The 21,032-nt window shown below is 45.6% G+C and overlaps 1 protein-coding gene across 1 annotated transcript in view; it reads right to left on the bottom strand.

Annotated features, from left to right (window-relative positions):
- spock2 (SPARC (osteonectin), cwcv and kazal like domains proteoglycan 2) overlaps positions 1-21,032 on the bottom strand; it is a 62,743-nt gene that overhangs the window by 2,687 nt on the left and 39,024 nt on the right. Inside the window, exons 3-8 of the mRNA XM_079512992.1 lie at positions 17,323-17,437; positions 14,401-14,506; positions 9,885-9,999; positions 7,816-7,956; positions 7,287-7,505; positions 3,397-3,459 (exon numbers count right to left, since the gene is read on the bottom strand). Of these exons, the coding sequence (XP_079369118.1) occupies positions 3,397-3,459; positions 7,287-7,505; positions 7,816-7,956; positions 9,885-9,999; positions 14,401-14,506; positions 17,323-17,437 (759 nt within the window). The remainder of the gene's footprint in view (positions 1-3,396; positions 3,460-7,286; positions 7,506-7,815; positions 7,957-9,884; positions 10,000-14,400; positions 14,507-17,322; positions 17,438-21,032) is intronic.

Below are 21,032 nucleotides of genomic sequence, written 5' to 3'. Positions count from 1 at the left end.
AGGCTGGCAGGGCACTGCGTCAGGCACCCAGAACTTGAGGCAAGTAAATTGACCCTATGGGAGCCAACCCAGGGCAAAGCCAGGAGGGGAAAGAAGCGTACCACCTATGTAGACGTGCTGCGGCGCGACAGCTTGGCTAACAACACTGCAGAGCTCAAGAACCTGATGTTAGATAGGAATTTGTGGAGGGCAGCGAACCAGGAATCCCGAGTTGGTGTTGGCTAGACCTCACTCTCGCAGCAACTAACTATAAGTGAAGACAGTGTGTGGGACCCTTTTCTTCTCATGCTTGATACTGCTGAAAGATGTTGAAACCTATATCGTTGTGCTGTGCAGAAACCTCCTATCTCCAATATTCCAACTTTTGTTTTTTTTGTTTTGTAAATGTATTAATGCCGTACTTCAGTGGTTTTCAACCCTTTTTGTATCAAGGCCCATTATTTATTGGGAATTTGAGCCACGGACCACCATGTGATTAGATTTAACCTCTCAGACCCAAAACTTTGAATATTGTGTTGTTGGATAAGATTTTGTCCACAATTCCATGCTGTATTGATGTTGGTAAAAGAGGAGAGATAACAGGAAAACGTTGATCAAAACAAAATCATTATTCTACATTCTCTAATTGTGTATAGACTTCTTGTAAAGTAACTAAGTAATGCAGATGTTTAACAATAGTTTAACTCTTGGGAACGTAAAATGACACCAAATGGACGCGGGAACCCCCTCAAGGACCACTGGTTGAAAACCACTGCCCTACTTGATCATACTACAGAACCATCAAAAGTAGCAGAACCACAAGCTTGTAGATCTGCTGTACTTTAGCTGCTTTTGCATTTGACTCCTGAAAAGAAACAGTTTTGGACGTATGAGGTTGCCACCCGACAGAGACGATATGCAAAATAATAGCAGGTCTACTGTGCAAGCTCGCAACGTGCTGCAACGCGCCACGCTGTGAGCTTGGAGATTTGTTCGTCTCATAAATAATAGGGACTCTAGGGGTTGAGTGGTTAAGGGCATATTTTATGCTACATCACTTCAACTGTACTCTCTCTCTCTCTCTACTATAGTATCTGCACACACAGGCGCACACAGGTACACGCACAGACGTGCACACGCACAGTTACACACACACACACACACACACACACACACACACACACACACACACACACACACACACACACACACACACACACACACACACACACAGTGTAACATGTCCCACGACATGTGGGACCAAGGCTAAGCGTAAATGAATGCACACAGCGGCGTCTTTCATTCCGTGATTCCATTCCATATTCATTGAATATAAATCAATTCATTGAGCGGCCCGAAGGACGGCGATGAATAAGTGTTTAGTCAGCGTTTCGCACCAGGAGGCCCGGCTAATCTTCCTGGGATACAAAAGAAGGACGCGTGGGCTTTGAACCGCCTCTGCTTATTAACCTTTTACATGAATATGAATCGTTGCCGCCGCCCGCGTTTCAACGCCGAGCTCGATGCGAGCCGAGGTGGCTGACGGCACCACGCACTAAGATATGTATAGGTGTAGCAACCGGCGTATAGCGCTGCCATCAGAGGTGCAATCTTGTGGATTTTTCTCATTACTTCTTGGCAGACGGATGGATTTGTCATAAAAAACAATGAATAGGTTGCCACAAAAACATGAATAGGTTACGCTTATACATCTAAAAATGCACAGAATCTGTGTTTGTGTGTGTGTGTGTGTGTTGCACATATCTCAAGGACCGCCTGGCTGATGGACTTGGTCGGACCGAAATTCCCCAAATCTCTTTATCTATCCGTCTGTCTCTCTCTGTATGTATTTATTCCCATACATACAGTACATGGAGAACACTCCGCCATTCTGTCTGTGTCCCTTTTATCCCCACAGATACTATGATAATGGGTACTAGTGTACCAAGTACACCAGGTATTGCCTAACCGGAGAGGCATGCGCTCCCAACGGGCATCGGCAATGATAGTGTAAAATAAGAACAGGAGGTGGCATCATGTAAAGCTTAAACTATACCCCATTGCACAATGCTGCTGAAAAGAACAGATTTCCGAGCTTCATGCGACACATTGTTAGCCTGAAAATCTGTTATTATCAGCAAATAGCACCATGTCATTCTACAGAGTATAAATGACTTTGACTCGGAACACAAATGAAACTGGAGCCCGAACGTGTTGTGTCTCTCCGCCGCAGTCTCTCTGGGAGATGGGCCTTCAAGGGAACATGCTGGCACGCTTCCCCCTGATCTCTGCGCCGTGCCCACTCACCACGCCACGGCCTTGAAAGGTCCTGCATGATTCAGAGCCCAGAAGCCTGCCAAAACCTTCCATGCCCATGAACGTGAACACACACATGCTCAAACAAACACGCACGCACACGTGGACACTCACGTGCTCAAACAAACACACACACACACACATGCTCAAACACACACACACACACACACACACACACACACACACACACACACACACACACACACACACACACACACACACACACACACACACACACACACACACACACACACACACACACACACACACACACACACACACACACAGCTGCTTATGCTATCCCTTGCCGTCTGTCAGCATCCAGAGGATAGATCAGAAAGTAATCCCAGCCTCGTAAGTCGTATGCTTGGACATTTACATTTACTCGAGACGAGTACTGTACTACCGAAATTGGAGGTACTTTTACTGTACTTGCGTATGAATTTCTTCTCCAATACATCTCTGATAATCTGCCAACTTGCCAACAATGCAATTAAACATGGCAGCTTCCAATCTCGAATACAAACCGAACGGTACAATTACGTCAATGATGACAAAAAATGGCTGTTTTGCCATACCGTACCGTACCGTATTGGAGCGGAACGGAAGCAGCTAGGTGGCTCCATCGAAAATGTGTCCGTTCCGCAGGGAGTTCCATATTAACTTTTTTTCCCTCTGCGCAACCCTCGCATACACGTGGAAAAATAAAGCACTTGCTTAAAAAAAAGATTCACACACGGAGCTTACGCACAACCTGTGCACCGCACCTGTGCTCAGTGTAGCTGGGTTCTATTGATTATAGTGACAGCAGGGGGCACGGTGGCACAGTCAATAGTGCTGTAGCCTCACAGCTAGAAGGTCCTGGGTTCGATTCCCGCTTGGGACGCTGTGGGCGCTGGCGGCATGTCCTCACTGTCACTATAGTGACAGTGTACCCTTGCGGACTGCGCTCCGGAGCCATTTCCGCGGCCAGTGTAGCCCGGACGTAATTCTACACTCTCCGTGATAAATCGCATGGCAGTTGTGGCTGTAGGGGAGTTACGTTGTGTCTGTATAAAAGTGTGTTGACATGGTCCATTGTATACAGTGTGATACACTTACCGAATTTCCTTTTGCCTCCTTCTTGCACCTGGATCCGCTCAAGCTCCGCCAGGCAGGGGGGCTCTGGGGGAGAAATTAAACGTTCCTTACAACCCGATAATCACAGCAAATTACAGAGCACACAACACACACACACACACACACACACACGTAACTTATGTTCTTGTGAGTTCAATTCTTTTTAACGCTAACACTGAAAATAGCGACACGTTGTGAGGTTTAAGATCTGCTATTATCAGTGCACGACACCGGTATGCAACCAAGTACGAATCAGACACAACTCTATCCCCAATCCTTACACCTAACCTGTAAATGTCTGATTCCAACCCTAACCCCACCATGATGCTTTTACTAATAGAGGGCCTCGACAGTCCATACATCCAAACAGAAAAGTCCTATCTGATTGCATTAAACAACGTTAAACAACGTTAAACTTTGCCACTCGATTTGCCACTCACTTTATGCATGTGCATATACCCTCTATTGTAAGCCTAGCACCACAAATCTGTTTCTCTTGTGAGGACCAGGAAAATTATCTTCACAATGTCTATTTCTCGAATTCGACGCACGCACGCACGCACGCACGCACGCACGCACGCACGCACGCACGCACGCACGCACGCACGCACGCACGCACGCACGCACGCACGCACGCACGCACGCACGCACGCACGCACGCACGCACGCACGCACGCACACACACACACACACACACACACACACACACACACACACAAGCACACACACAAGCAGACACAGTGCAATAACACCATTATAGCCCGATCAACGCCTAAACACCGGAGTCTGTCTTCTGAAGTCCTGAAATTGGAAAAGCAATTCACACAATTCCTTCATATTGTAGCATGGGATGAGAGAGACTTCCCAGCATGCCTCAGGGCCCGCACACAACTTTAGCGGTCTGTTATTCTGTTATTATTTTCTATGGGGAATATGTGGGGGTGTTTATGATTTATGTTGTTGGTGTGTGTTCCTTAATGATTTTTTTTTAAATATATATATTATATTCCTCCAATTTAGTCGTTCCAATTCCCACACAAGTGTATATTACTCGCTGTCAGTGGAAACCCATGCTGTTGTGTCTTGGGGAGGGTGTAGACTAGTAGTGGTTCTCAACTGGTGGGTAAGAAAAGAAAAAAGAAAGAAAAAATACCATGCATCAAAAACTATACAAACTATACTATAAAAACTGGTCAAACATTGGCCAAATTGTCAAATTATATATTAAAAAAAGAGGCTAACTTATTTTTATTTTTTTTAATAGCTGAACGTGTAGATCGGCTATTTTCACAATATGTATCTGTGGAACTGAGACAAACTAAATTGAATGCCTCACCTCCTACATTCCAAGTGCTTATCAGGGGAATCCCCCATGCAGTTCAAATCATTATTTTGGGGGGTCATGGCCTGAAAAGTTTGAGAACCAGTGATAATACACCATACAATTAGGGTAGGCAGACTACACTACAGGCGTTTTTTTTTCTCCTTTGAAACAAAACGCCTGTGGTCTCCGAGGCTAGGCAGACACAGACCCAGCAGCAGCCTCCAGTCCCACTGTTATTTGCTATAGGCTAGCCGCTAGACAGTCTTTTCTCTCGGTGACTTTATTTTTGTTTGTTGTTTTGGCATGGCTTGGGGATGGCCGGGCCTGGACCCCCCTCCATTCTTCCGGCATCTCCAGGCCCTTTTTGTTCTTTGCGGTAAAGTATCTACATGATCTTGTTTTTCCTCAAAGATTTAAATTTATTCTGTCGGGAAAATAAAAGAAAAAGCTTTCAAACTTAATATCCTTTATATCCCTATTCTTGAGCCACATGTTATTTTGTTGTAAAACTTTGGGAGACCGTAACACGCCTGACACTGAGCAGTTTCACCGGAAGGGCGCAACGCAAGTGGTTTTGACATATTTCTTTGTATTAATCTCGCGAAATTAGTAATTACACGGAGCACACCCCTCTCCCCTCTGTGTTTAAGATTGAAGTCTGGCGTTGCACAAAATAAAAGTGTGTACTCCTATGGGAGAAGTTGCCGGTGGTGTGCTTGCTCGCTTGAGTTCCGTCGGTCATTACAATATTGTGTATTGAAGCGGAGAACAGTGACGCTGGAAACTAGACATCGTTTCTGCTCCACTGGCTGCGTGACAGAGCCCATCTCTGAGAGCTGAGGGAGAAGCGGCCTGTCAACAAGTAGCACCGACGTGTTTAGTGCCCAATTTTACCTCCACAAGGGAACCAGAGGGACCGCGTGACGGACCGCCACATGACAGCGCTCGTCTTCACCTGAGGGAAGCTAAGTGCCCACAGTACGTCGCCCACAGTAAAATCCTCAGTGTTCGTTTATTTCATTTGTAACTCCAACTCTGAGGGGTGCAGCCATGTGTTCCGACGTACCAAGAGTCCGACAGTCATTAGTCCGACACCCTACCCAAACACCAGAGTAATCTAGTAAGAGAGTGGCGACACTAGCGTTGACTCCCATTGTAACAATGGAATGCAGAAGTGCTCATTCTATCTCAATGGGATAGTTCCAATGTTTGGAACTATAGCCCATAGCACCCCACTTTGCGGCAAGATCAAAGCATGTCGCCACTCTCTTACTATTCCACTCGGCCAAACACTAACCTAACTGCAACGCATGTCGGGAGCAACGGGTGATTTGCGCATGTCGAACTTTTGGTATGTCGGATAAACGTCTGCACCCCACTCTGAGAGTTACTTACTATGATTATTTGTGTGTCAGTGTATGGTATTGTGTATATGAGTGAATGGTGCCGATGTCGCAACAACACCGTGATTGGGTGTATTTGCTAAGCATAGACACTGTGTGTGTGTGTTGTGTGTGTGTTCTTCGCATGCATAGTGCTGGTTAATGACACTGGGTCTTGTGTATTTCGTTTCTGCATAGTGCAGGTGCGAAGTGCGAAGCTCCACTGCAGCCATCGGGCGTCGCGTCAGTGTAAACGCAGGGAATGTTCCCTTTTTAAGTTGCATTGTATAGCGCTGCTTTTTTGAATGAATCTTTGGCATTACCGTGTGTAGGGTTTATTCTGTCATAGAGTTGTTCAATGTTGTTGGTGTTTTTTGTGATGTTTTTGTGATTTGGTGTCACCGCTCTTGCTCTATATCTGACTGTACTTCTCTTACCCCGTGTCTGTACTTTAACTGCTGTGCTGCATCTACCCCTGAGCCACTCAGTGTGCCCAGACATCAGTGTGTTGTTTCGGGTCATTGGGCGTTTGTTCCACACGCTCAGTGAAATGCTTGACATTGTTTCGTTGAGACATAAACGGAAGACACAGGGCATTTTTTGCCACAGTATATCATTGATTTTCCGCGCCTCAGAACAATGGGAATGAAAATCGACAAAGTGTCCCTTCAACTAGGATACGGATTTGACTGAGTGTTCACTTGGTGAAATTACGCATCAATGCATACAGTGTATGCACACGCACGCACGCACGCACGCACGCACGCACGAACGCACGCACGCACGCACGCACGCACGCACGCACGCACGCACGCACGCACGCACGCACAACAAAGGATCATTCCCCCCCCCCCCCCAATATACTGCAGTGGTTTTCAACTTGGGGTCCTTGAGGGGGTTACAGGAGGTCCTCAACTAAATTCAAGGACTGAAGAAGACCTTATGAGGTCGAAACATTGGTTTCCTCTTTTTAAACAAATCTTTGCATCGTGGCTATGAGTGTGCCTTTTTCTTTATCTTCTATGATGCCACTTGGATGCCAGAAAGTTCCCTTTTTTGTGCTCCTTTCATGTGATATCACCAAATAAAGTCAATCAATCAATCAATCAATCAATCAATAAATCAATCAATCAATCAATCAGTGGTCTGGTCTGCTGTGTACGTACTCTCTCTCCAGAAGCAGAGGCACCACTCCGCGGTGGACACCTTGCCGTCTCGGTAGGAGTCGCAGGAGTTGAAGAAGGGACGGATGCAGATCTCGTACTTGTCCAGGTTGATGGCGGCCAGCTCGGCCGCGTCCAGGTACAGGTCAGCGTTGGTGTCCAGCTTGGAGAACATCCACCCTATGGAGTCCTTACAGCTGGCCACCATGCCCCTGTCCAGCACTACAGGCACACGTAGGCACACACACAGGCGCAGGCACACGCACACGCGCACACACACACACACACACACACACACACACACACACACACACACACACACACACACACACACACACACACACACACACACACACACACACACACACACAATTTATTATTTATAAAAAAATGCAATGGAGCCAGTATGGACATTTCCTAACATACTACCTACCACCAGTAGGCGACTAGGAAACGCGGAAGTGAAATTACTGAAGTTAGGGTTAGAGTTAGGGTAGATTTGGTTGCTTCTGGTGGGGGTGGTACTACTAACCTGACGCAGGGTTGCTCCTGGTGGGGGCGCTGTTGGCTCCAGGCTTGCTGTTATTGTTCTGCTTGGCGTTGCCCTGCAGCAGCTGGAACCAGTCCCTGAGCCGCTCGCCCAGGTCCGCCAGGTCCTGACCCGTACAGCTGTCTGCATGTGGACACAGAGCACGTCAGTGTGTGTGCGCGTGTGTGTGCGTGTGTCTGCGTGCGTGTGCGTACGTGTACATTGCTCGCTCACGACCGTATCGTTGACCTAGTGTCCGATGCAGTGCAAAAAATGCATGCCATCCATGCAGTGCAGCAATGTATAAACATTCAAGAGTGTTACCAGATTGGTTTATTTAAATACATGTGATGTCTTTGCTACTAGCATGCCGAATACACCCGATATTGTTTTTGTTGACACCAGTCACAATTCATCAAAAGGAGGTCCTGAATCTGGAGGTTGTGTCTTTGATTTGTACATTGACCAGACATTTCAAGATAAACATTCTAAGTACCGCAACCATTACTATACAGTAGAATCATACAGGGCTGGACTGGCCACCGGGCATACCGGGCATTTTCCCGGTGGGCCGCGACCGTAGGGGGCCGCATGATATTGGCAGGCAGGCAGGCCAATAGGCGGCAGGCCACCAGGAAAGGTCCGGGCGTGCTGCCATTCTGGGGTAGCGCCCCCCCTGACCCCCCCCCCCGGCGGTGCAGTGCAGGGGGGGGGGGCCACATAATATTATGTTGCCTATCTGCGCGCTGGTTGTGGTGGGCCGGTCTGGGCCAAATTCACGCGAAAATGCCCGGGCCGAATTTTTGTCCCAGTCCAGCCCTGGAATCATAACAACCCTTGGGTGCAGATGTAGATTCTACATACTGATATTTGGAAGCCTAGTTAGGCCAAGTGGGCCATGTACATAAACTGACCACCTACAGTAGCTAACAATAGCTGGCATGACAAAAAGCTATGCCAAACAACTTGCCAAAGTTTGTCTGTGTGGAGGAGAAGATGCCATGTGTATCCTTATAGGTGCCCATGACCTGTCAACCCTGTTATTTATTTATTTGTTTCCCTGCAAATTTAATTGTAATTTGTGGATTAAGAATTAAAATGTAGGCCTAACTAATGTCTGAAGGTACCTCTCATACCTCCTCCATAATGAATTGCATTTATAATAATGAATTGCATTTTTATAGCGCTTTTCCAAGTGCTCAAAGCGCTTTACAATGGTTCATTCATTCATACATTGAGAGGTGAAGCGGCGAACAGTCGACGCCAGCGTCCTCACTTCCCACATTCACACACCAATGGTGGCAAGCTCACACCGACCGACTCATTGGAGGCATTGTATAGGGTTCAGTGTCTTGCCCATGGACACTTCGACATGTAAAAATAGCAGACCTACAAAGCTCGTAGCGTGCCACTCGGTGGCGCGCTATGAGCTTGTAGATCTGCTACAAGGAGGAGCCGGGATTCGAACCTCCGACCCACTGATCATTGGACGACCTGCTCTACCTCCTGAGCCACAGCCGCCCCCATAAACATACTCTGTCATGGAACCTGCGGTCCACAGACTTGTATTGGACCTCCTCCTTTGGGGACAGACTTCAGTGTGGCAGCGCCCACCCTGTGGAACTCTCTGCCAATGATTCTCCTCCATGCTCCAACTCTGGACTATTTTAAGGCTACCTTGAAAATTCTCTCTTATAAAGCGTCCTTGGGTTCATGAAAGGCGCTATATCAATTCTATATATTATTTTTGTTATTATTAATAATAATAATAATGTATTGTGTGTATTGCTATATCTGTACATGAGGGCCAAATGTCCCCAACAGCAGACGAAACTAGACTAGAGAAATGTTTGTTGTTTTATGGTAAAAAAAAAGAAAAAGAGGCTGACAATTGGGAAAAGTTTCAGGTTGGGGGTTAGGGTTTGGATTAGAAATTTCAAGGTTAGATTTATGGGTTGGTGTTGGAGTTATGCATGATTTAGTAATACAGTTCGTATGTGTGTGTGTGTGTGTGTGCGTGCGTGCGTGCGTGCGTGCGTGCGTGCGTGCGTGCGTGCGTGCGTGACCCTCACCATGTTTGGTCTCGACAGGGACGGGAACAGGCGCAGCAGTGGGACATGGACACAGGCCTGCACATTTCAGAGTGAGTTCCTTCCCAGTAAGACACGCCTGCTGCTCCAGCTTGCACTGGAAACCGACAACACGTTAACAAGGAGACAAGAAGAGGAAATTAAGTGAGATATATCACCACATTTAGCAGACACTCTTATTCCAGAGCGATTTACAGTAAGCAAAAACAACACATGTATAATATAAGTACTGTATACAGTACACTATAGAATGTTATGTCTACGTAATATGCTATGCTATGCTATCTACAGATCCAATATGTACTGTATGAAGGTGATCGACTAGGCCTATGTGAAGCATAGATTATAGATTTTGCTTGTGAGCAGCAGTGGAAATATGTGACTAAGTACATTAAGTACTGTACTTACAATTTTGAGCCATTTGTACTTTACTTGAATATTTCCAATTTCGAATTATTTTACTTCACTACATCTCGGATCCTAATATTGTACTTTTACTCTTTTACTCCACACTGACAACTTTAGTTACTAGTTACTTTTTAGATTATTATTTTTTTATATATTTTTTGGGGGCTTTTTTCTGCCTTTATCGATAGGTTGAAAGTAGACTGACAGGAAATGGGGAGAGAGATGGGGGAAGACACGCGGCAAAGGCCGTCGGGATCGGGAGTCGAACCCGCGGCACGCCGTAAGGCAGCCCAGGTGCCCAGACGGTTGAGCTAACCGTCTGGGCCACTTCATAGATTTTGATTATTACAAAACATACACTAACCACTTCAGCCATACATTTCGTCCATTTGAAAATAGCCGATCTACAAGCTCCCAATGCGTCACGATGAGACGCATTTTGAGCTTGTAGATCTGCTATTTTCAAAATATTTTTTTCAAAGTACATTTTGAAACCAACATTTGTGTACTTTTGTACTAAAGTCAAATTTGAATTCCGGACTTTCACTTCACTAACATAGCATTTCTACATTGCAGTATTGATGCTTTAACTTAAGTAAAATATTTGAGTACTTTTTCCCCCACCACCGCTCAATTCAAACGTTATAGATTTTTTTGCTTGCTAGCCAGAGCCTTCCTCACCTCTACCTCCTAACAAGGTCAGAGAAGATGCTTCCCAAGAGACGAGTCAACCAGAACCGCTGACTGGTTGTTAAACGGTTGCTAGATTGTGCTAGGGTGTTGCCAGGCAGTTGGAATGAGGTAGAGAGAAGCTGAAAACCGACCTTGAAAAGCCTATGTTGTCATTGCAAACATAACCTCGGAAACCGCAGGCGTTTTGTTAAAAAAAAGCCTGGGTGAGCACAAGCTCCCAGAACGTCTGTGCAACGTTGAAGCTGCATGCCACTACCTACTGGCCAAAACTGGAACCGCAGCACGTTCATGGAGGTGGACGGACGTCATGTGCGTAACGTGCGTCAACCCTGACCTCAACTTCCGCTCGCTCGAGCCATTGAGTTGTAATCGCAGTCTTCCGGGGGGGGGGGTGTAGGGCTATCGTTCCTTTAATGTTTGTCTTTAGTTCAATGTTTGTTTTGTAAACGCCATTGACAATGAAGGGAAAATTTACGTCATAATGTAACTCATTACGTCATATTGTCTCTTTTATTGTTAATGACATTTAATGTTTGTGTTGGCACTGTTTGTTTTACATCTCCATGACATCATCTGGGGGGTAGATCAAGTACCCCCCCAGTGGTTCCCAAAGTGGGATTCCCCAGGGGTCCTTGAGGGAGTTCCAGGGGGTCCCCAGCTAAATGATAGTTTGGAACCAAATGGACCCTTATGGTTCTGTAACTCAGTGTATAACGGGTCCATTTGGTTCCATTTGTACACTCTCAGAGTTAAAATAACATTGGTTTTACAATATAAATCAGGGTCTTAGAGATAAAAAATTAAATAAAAATCCATTAAATGGGGGCCTGTACACGCTCATATATTCTGGACTTGTCCTAAAATTCAGAAATACTGGCAGGATATTCACTCCACCTTGGAGACCATTCTGTGTTTTGAGATATACCTCTGACTTGTTCCTTCTTATTGCTGGGAAATATCCCTGAAGAGTTTCTAATACATGATAAATATTTAATCAAGATCCTCTTAGCAACAAGTAAGAAAGCGATCACACAACGCTGGTACCAACAGGACCCACCAACGAAAGAACATTGGATGGACATTACTGAGGAACTGTATGTTATGGAAAAACTAACATTCATACTTAGACTACAAGAGGATAAGTTCTATAAAAAGTGGGAAAAGTGGGATCTCTTCTCTCAGCCTAGCGATAATGCAAGAGGATTTCAATGAATGTATCTTGTAATATGAAAAATGCAGCTTTGTCTTTTTGTTTTGTTTTGTTGTCTGTTTTTGTTGTCTGTCTGTCTTTCATCAATAAAAATTAAGTAAATGGGGGCCTGTAGACTCATGCATGTCAGTAAGTATGTATGTCACAGGGACCTATCCCCATCCATGTCAGTATGTATGTCACAGGGACCTATCCCCATCCATACTGATGCTGACTGAGTGCCAAGCAGGGAGGCAGTGGGTACCAGTTGTACAGTCTTTGATGATATGATTCGGCTGGGGAATTGAACGCCTGAGCTACCAATCTCAGGGCAGACACGTCACTGAGCTGGTAATATTATAGACAGTACAGGATTATACTTTATTACTTTCACAATCTGCGGCTTATGTGAGAATTTTTAATTAGATTTAATTTTTCTGCATTTTGCATGTTAACCATTCAGGGCGGGAACCCCATTTTGTGTTTTAAGCATTATGTTATACTTTAGCTATTGACAACGCTTTTAACTAAAATCTTTGCTCCTGGGGGGTCCCTGGAACAACATATTTTCAGATGGGGGTTCAGCGGTCAATTACATATAGTTTTTGAGGTCCTTGACATGAAAAACGTTGAGAACCACTGAATAGAAACATAGGTTTTTTTCTGAAAACTGTCAGGATTTTGTAGAATCATCCTCAGGTCTAAATGGGTTAACCCTTTCAGCGCTATCATTTATTGAAACATTAGGATCTAATTCACGCAAGCATTTTTTTAATTTGAGCTCTTATTTTGAAAAGCCGCCATTTCAGCTTCGCTAGCAGTAGTCCTAAGTTAGTAATTTACACGGAGCTGGGCCGGCCTTGTTTACAATGTGAATCCAGACCGGAGCTCTGCAGAGCTCCAGATCGTCAGGTCTGTGCCGTCAAAGAAACGCTGTTTTGACCAAAATGCCAAGGAATAGGAGATACAGGCGATTGAAAGAAATGGATAGAATGGATTATTATGGCAACGATGATCTAAGATGGGCGATCCAGTGCTGTGCTAACAACACAGCTAGCTAACCGGCTAACGTGAGTAGCATTTTGGCTCGAGCAATTGAACGCGCAATTGCCGAAGGCCGTCAGCAATGGCATTAAGCGTCAGTATCAAAATTAGGCTTCAATTGACAAAGATCTTCGCCAATGGCGCTGAAAGTATTAAGCTACATGCACTGATTTTGCTCTTTTGCTTTCACTATGACTATGCTGAGCTTCTAACGTGCTCAACGCATCGTCTCTGTCGGGTGGAAACCTCATAATAATAATGTCCAAAACTGTAACTTTTTCAGGATTCAAATTCAAAAGTAGCAGATCTCCAAGCTCTGAACAACAAGAGATCTGCAGCTTCTCATGCTTGTGTGTGACGCTGTACTGTACTTAATGAACAAGAAAGGGTCGTTCATTTACAGGAAAAAAAACTAAAAGTTAGAATATGGAAATAAGAGGGTTTTGTCCACACAGATGAGGAGGTTGGCTAGCTCTAAAAGCAGAAGGATTACAAAGGGGGCAGAATAAGAATAAGAACAACAACAATGTGATGAACAACAATAGTGTGCTGGGTTATAGAGCCTAATAAACAGCCAGGCAGCACAGCAGACACCCGGCCCGGCGGCCCCAGCGAGGCCATTTATCATGTGCTCTGTGTGTCTCTGTCTGTCCCCAGAGAGACACTTTACAATGCTGCCCTCGCAATGCACACACTGCACCATATGTGGCCATATGCTGCTCCACCGCCATCACACTGTTATGCATGCCATAGCCTGTTTACGCTATGCAAATGACAAACTGTAAACATGTGCCAGGGTCTCGCCGATGCACTGCAGGGAACTAATACGTTGCTTTGTTTAAGTGTCAATACTACTATACAATACAAATGCTATTTACTCGAGTTGGCAAACCTATTTTTGGAGAATGTTCGTTATTGGGTCACCCACTCACAGTTAACAGTCTTTGTTGTGCTTGAAATGTGCTTGAAATGTACTGTAATTCTGCAAACTGTTAATAAATATTTCAATCAATCAATCAAGCCTATAATAGGGATGCCAGGATTCATGTTGTTGTGGATAATTCATGTTTTTTGGAAGGGGTATCACAATTAAGGTTTGTGCGTGCGTGCGTGCGTGCGTGCGTGCGTGCGTGCGTGCGTGCGTGCGTGCGTGCGTGCGTGTACCTGCGAGGCGTAGTTGTGTCCATCGGACCCACACACGGGCCCAGTGGAGGAGATGGGACAGGGGTGACAGTTCCCCTCAGCGGACCTCAGAGCTGGCTGCTTCAGCCTGCAAGAGAGGACGCACGCACACACGCACGCAGCCACGCACGCCGCACACACACAGTTTTGTCAGAGCAGCAGCATTATTGGCTTAGGAATGGAACAAAAGGGGCAGGTATACGCTCCTGTATTTAGTATACAGTAATATTTAGTATATTATCAGTTATTATGGTGGTACATGGAGAGCCAAATATTTTCTGAGGCGGTACTTCAGTATAAAAAGGTTGGGAAGCAATGGGCTAGCCTAGGACTGGTTGACAAGTAGTACTGCCTGAAGCTAATGACGAGCACAACATCTTCCCAGTCCAAGTAGCAGAACAGAAAAACAATATATAGGTATATTCGACCATAATTCCTCTTCATGGGTTCCCCGGGAAAAGTAGGCAGACTCTGAACACATAGGTGGTCGCTTGTAGCCTGGCTTCAGGCTATCATCACTGCGTAGATATTAGTCTGGAAATTCGGCGTGAAAGATTTATTTCCAAAGGGACGGTTACAAACAGATTCCAACGTCACAGCAAAAAAAAAGTCTCACAATGACAAGTGGGCTCTGATTGGTCATCCACAATTCTGGGGGTGAGCAAAATGTAATTCAAACTGAGGAGTGCCAGACCAATCTCCCCAGGGATTGTTTTTTTTCCTGTGGCAGACTCGTCTGGTTTCCAGGCTACAGGACCTTATCTGTAATTATATATCTAAGTGCAATATGTGTACAAATAATTGTGAAAAGAAAATGTGTACCAGCTTCTCTGCAGCCCGAATGGGTTTGAGATGATGCCTTCTTTGTATACTATTTACCTCCACGTCTTTATCTCTGTATACAGCCTTAACCCATTTAGGCCGCCTGACGTCGACATTTAAAAAAATGGCTTCTAAATCATGACAGTTTTCTGAAATACCTATATATGTTTCTATATAAGTGGTGCTCAATATTTCATGTCAAGGACCCCAAAAAGTGTATGTAATTGGCCGCCGACCCCCATCTGAAAATATGTTATTCCAGGAACCCCTCAGAAGCAAAGATTTGAGTTGAAATCGTTCGCTCTGAAAGAATATACATTCAAAGATTTGCGCCACATTTTCAAGAATTTTCAAAAATAGCAGATCTACAAGCTCGTAGCACGGCACTCGGTGCCACGCTCTGAGCTTGTAGATCTGCTATTTTTCAATAGCTAACGTATAACATAATGCTTAAAACACCAAAACGAATTCCCGTCCAGAATGGGTTAAGAGTCAATACCACGTATGTGTCTCGCCTCAGGTGCACGATTTCTTCAAACAATTGTACAAACAATGCGGGTGAACGAACGCTGGCTTTCTCAGTACTGTCTGTCTGAGCTATATATATTGGATTGAACCGAGGCTCTCAGTGCATTTCCTTCATGCATCTACAATCTGTTGTGCATGCAATAACAATTGCAATTTACAACAAGGCGGTTTAGCAGATGCTCTAATCCAGAGCGACTTATAATAAACAAGGTAAATAATCACATACTGTAAATAGAATGCAGCGAGAAGGCGAACGATAAATTTAACATCCGCGTCTAACCCATTTAGACCTGAGGACGATTCTACAAAATGCCTTCTAAATCCTGACAGTTTCGTTCTCAAACATTTTCAGGTCAAGGACCCCCACAAATATATGTAATTGGCCGTCGACCCCCATCTGAAAATATGTTGTCCCACGGACCCTCCAGAAGCAAATCTAAATAACGTCCTTTATTGATAGCAGGTAAACAATGGACCTAGCATCTGTCTAAAGTACACAACATGCTATCTAAATAACGTTATGTACATTGAAACCACAAGATAACAGGTAAACAAACAATGAACCTAGAATCTGTCAAAATGCAATGCGTGTGTGCGATGAAGAAAGTCAGTATATCAGAAACCGATCTTTAAGGAACTATTCCTGTTAAGTACAAAGGTTTTATGATTTAGAAGACTACAGGAATATATAAGTAGTAAGAAGAAGATGATGTATGGACGTATGTATGTATAATGTATGTAGGTATGTCGGTGTTAGTCTGTCTATGTATATGTGAGTCATGTATCAGTTTGTGCAAACATTTTAAATAAAATGATTGGAAGAAAGAAACCAATCTTTCTGCTACAAGGTTTATACGCTGAGTATAAGTTGAGCATAGTCGAGGTCGGTGTGATAAAGAATAGGGGCAACATCTCAAACCGTGGTCCAGGGATCTTCAGGGGGTTCCAAATGCAACTAAGAGTGTACAAATGCACACACTCTCAGAATTATGGAGGTCATTGAAATGTGGGTCGAGACCCATTTGAGGGTCACGGACTCACGGACCAATTGTTATGGGTCACGACTCGAGTGACTCATGTAAAAATCCCATTTTCTTTTCCTACATATATTTTTATATTTTTAAAGAAATGTACATTTTAAAACCAACAAATAAATTAATAAATTCCATGGGTAAAAAAATGAAGATATACAAGCTTGCAACGCGGTGCGAAGTTGTTTTCACTAGCTTGGCTTCCGGCCCGGGCAATAGTCTAATTTCTCTTTTGGGTCTCTCTCGACCTGAACATTTTCAGAACCACTGCTCTAGAGGATACAAAGAAGAGTAGCTTCTTAGCCTGTTGCCATTGACCCCGAAGAGAGACAAATCACAGATCCTTGTAAGGAATTGAATGAATACAAGGTGTTGTTGACCTTGCATGATTTAGTTTTAGCAACAGCATGCACTAATAACACTTGCTCAAGGGTTACGCACGCATGCAGTGCCGCGCGCCCTCGCACACACACACACACACACACACGCACACGCACACGCACACACACACACCCACGCTCACCTGTGTTCCAGTTTCTTGCGGTTGACGCACACAGCTCTCTGGTAGCCCTGGGCGATACACACCTTGTGTCGGCTGCACTTAACCTTCTGGCACGGGTCCTTGGTGGTATCTACATCTGGGAGCACAATAATGGAGAAGTGAGTCATCCCTGCTTTTCATACATTTGGCCTCCTCTCTCTCTCTCTCTCTGTCTCTCTCGCTTGTCTTGCCTTCTATTCCATCTCCACTACCTCAGTGGACCACAAAACCGATGTGTTTTTGGCCCTCACTTCACACTTGTGTACGGAAGAAATGTTATCAGAAAAAGTCCATAGACCTGGCCACACACATGGCGTCACGGGCAGAACACACAAAGCCAGGTGCTAGAGGGGCACTAGCCGTCTACAAGCTCACAACGTGTCATGGGGCAAACGCGCCGTGAGGTTGTAGATTTCAGTTATTAACTTAAGTATAAAATGTTCAAGTGTTTAAACTGAGTGCGATGCATTACATACATTGCAAACATTAACCCATTTTCCCTGGGGACCCCCTGGCACCCCCCCTCAAGGACCACGGGAGCTCCCCAGACCTCACCTTGACAACCGCCTGCTTCTATACGTCCCTCTCCTGAGAGTGCGAGCCACCTCGATGCACTCTTTCAGCACTGCGACCTAATGGTCGTTATTCAGTGTATGTGTGTGTGCCGTGCCGTGGTGGAAGCCAGCCGGCAGGCAGGCAGGCAGGCAATCACCAGCACTGGGCTAAAGGCTCCGCAGATAGCTACCCCCTCCCCATCCATCACCTTCTTCTTGGCTAGCGGCTAATGTTCCACCGTGTGTCATCCCCACGCACACACTCATATGTCACCGCTGTCTTCACCTTAGCGGGCCCCCCCTCTCTCATTCTCTCTCTCTCTCTCTCTCTCTCTCTCTCTCCAGCCCGGCCCGATTGTCCCCCGGACAGCCTCTTCTTCCCTTCCCTTTCCCTTCCCCATTCACCTATACGCTATCCATCAGCACGGCTCAGCAAGAACACTGCTTATTTACCGAAAAAACACTGCAGGCACCATCTACAAGATAGAGACGCCCTGGTGAAGCGCCTGCATGTAAAAATGTGTTCCGAATGCATTATGGTTTAATAGATTTTGGGCAAGGCAAAAAGGGCTTGCCATCGGCTCGTCTCCATCAGCCGGGGTGTGTGTGTGTGTGGGGGGGGGGGGGGGGGGCATTAGTCATGGCTGTGTCCCAGGATTTAGAAGCGGCAAAAAAAGAAAGAAAGAGGGATATCTGATTTGAGAAGGAAAATCAAAACAATATACCTCCCTGTCACGGTTGGGTTGTTTTTTGTAACACACTGTGACTGCAACTGCTCAGCTCCGGGGAGAGAGGAGAGAGGAGGAGAGAAGCCAGGGTACGGAGGCATTGTCATCATCATCATCAGCACCCATCATCCATTGGACTGTCACCAGCATGTCCCTTACAGCAGTTGTTCCTAAGCTGTGGGCTGGGACACGCTGGTGGGACGGGACACGCTGGTGGGCTGGGACACGCTGGTGGGCTGGGACATGCTGGTGGGCCGGGACACGCTATGGACTGGGACACGCTGGTGGGCCGGGACACACTGGTGGGACGGGACACGCTGGTGGGGCTGGGACACGCTGGTGGGCTGGGACACGCTGGTGGGCCGGGACACGCTGGTGGGCCGGGACACGCTGGTGGGCTGGGACACGCTGGTGGGACGGGACACGCTGGTGGGCTGGGACACGCTGTGGTGGCCGGTGAGGATGTTGCAAGCGAATACCCAAATTGTATTGATAATAATATAAATATATATATTTTAAAAAATCACACCCGTGTGAAGTGAGGGGCACTCTTATCATCGTACAACATCATCATGACGTAACGTGTCGATTTGCTCATGTATGCCACATATATGCCGTAAATTCTCCATTCATTATCTTTTTGAGATAAGAAAACCGATTTGCTCAGACACATCAATCTATAAATGCACCAAGTCTCTGTCTGTCTGTCTGTCTGTCTGTCTGTCTGTCTGTCTGTCTGTCTGTCATCCACGTAACTCAAGTAACTCAACTTCGCCCCACCGACTTCGACACACGCATTCCACACCACCCCAGGGGGTGCAGTGGCCGGTGTCAAGTCAGTCGGACCCACGGTTGTCCAGAACCGCCCCAAAAAGGTCTCTGCCCCGCGGGCTCCGCTCTATGACAATCTACACTTATAGCTGAATATAGGAGGGGCTATAGCGCCCCTCAAAAATGTACCGTAAGCAAAGTTGTGATATCGATCGCCAAAATAGGAACATAAACTACTTTATATACAATACTATGTTGATCCAAGCTGGAACACAATCGATGAATTGATCATTACATTGAACATGCTTTGAAACTTTTTGAAACATTTATTAAACAATGACGAGACGGGATGTGAAAAACAAGAAACGTGTGGATGTGCTCTCCTGGCCTATAGTGTGCAGGAGGATGAAGGTGACATGACAAAGTGTTGAAGAGGGAACGGGGAACAGGGTAGAGAGTGGAGGAATAGAGAAGGTATAATGAGTCCAGGTGGAGGGTGTAAATGGAGACAGAGAAAGAGGATACGGTAGGAAGGTGTCCACTGCAACGCTGTGTCAGCAAAAAGAAGAAAAAAAACATTTCGCAGAATCATACTTTATTAAACCCTATATACTTTGGGGGTTTACACTATAGAGGTCTTCTCTTTTTTTCCCCTCTTTGGCAAATCTCTGGGATATATTCCTCAGCCTAGTAGGAAAGTCAGTGAAAGATTTCACGTAAATTGCACGCTGCGTTCATGATTTGAGGCTTTTTGTTCAAAACGGGCCAATCCTGCAAACTTTAAAAGCCGATGTTGGCCAATTAGGATGGAATATGAAATATCGGACAGATCCGTCTTGAACACATGACTATAGAGATACTGTATAACGATTTGCGGGATTTTTGGACAGAGTAATATAAAAATCACACCCGTGTGAACTGAGTGGTGTCTGACGTAATGAAATCATGTCTGACGTAATGTTGTGCAGAAAAAATTAGCACGGTTGCTACGGTCATCCAGTTCACCCGGGTGTGATTTCATTACGTCAGAAATTATTTTGAACATAGCAACCATGCTCATTTTTTCTGCACAACAAAGCCAGTTGTAGGAGTGGTATACACCACTCAAAAATGTGTTTTACAAAAGTCGGCCTCCTGGTGCCGTTCTGGAAAATTTGGGGCAGAGGTTCATCGTTGGCATCCAGGGAGTGTGTGTGCAAAATTTGGCATCGAACCGGGTTAGCGGTGCCGGAGATTAGCTGTACACAGATGGACGGACGGACAGACGCACACACACACACACACACGGACGGAGTGCAAAACATACTCTCTCCCCATGCCTTCGGCCTGGTGGAGACAATAATAAATCTAGTAGCGTAGGTTAGCAGGCAGCCACAATGCAGTGTGGTGCTGTTGTGGCTAGAGAAAGAAGCATAAGGTGGCTGCGTTTGTTGTGCTTTTGTTGTATGTATAGAAGCATATGGTGGTGTTGTTACAGTGTGGGTATACTGTAGATTGTAGAAGCATAAGGTGTTGATGGCGTGTGTGCATACACTGTTGTTCAGAGAGATACCAGGGTTGTCACAATTATTACACAAAGAAAATCACACTGGTGTGAAGTGGAGGGGCACTCTCATCATCATACATCACATTTCCGTGC

Source organism: Electrona antarctica, assembly GCF_951216825.1.
Source record: "Electrona antarctica genome assembly, chromosome: 10".
In the NCBI taxonomy this organism is placed as follows: domain Eukaryota; kingdom Metazoa; phylum Chordata; class Actinopteri; order Myctophiformes; family Myctophidae; genus Electrona; species Electrona antarctica.
The sequence above is the reverse complement of the archived record's forward strand: the minus strand, read 5'-3'. Positions and strand labels throughout refer to the sequence as shown.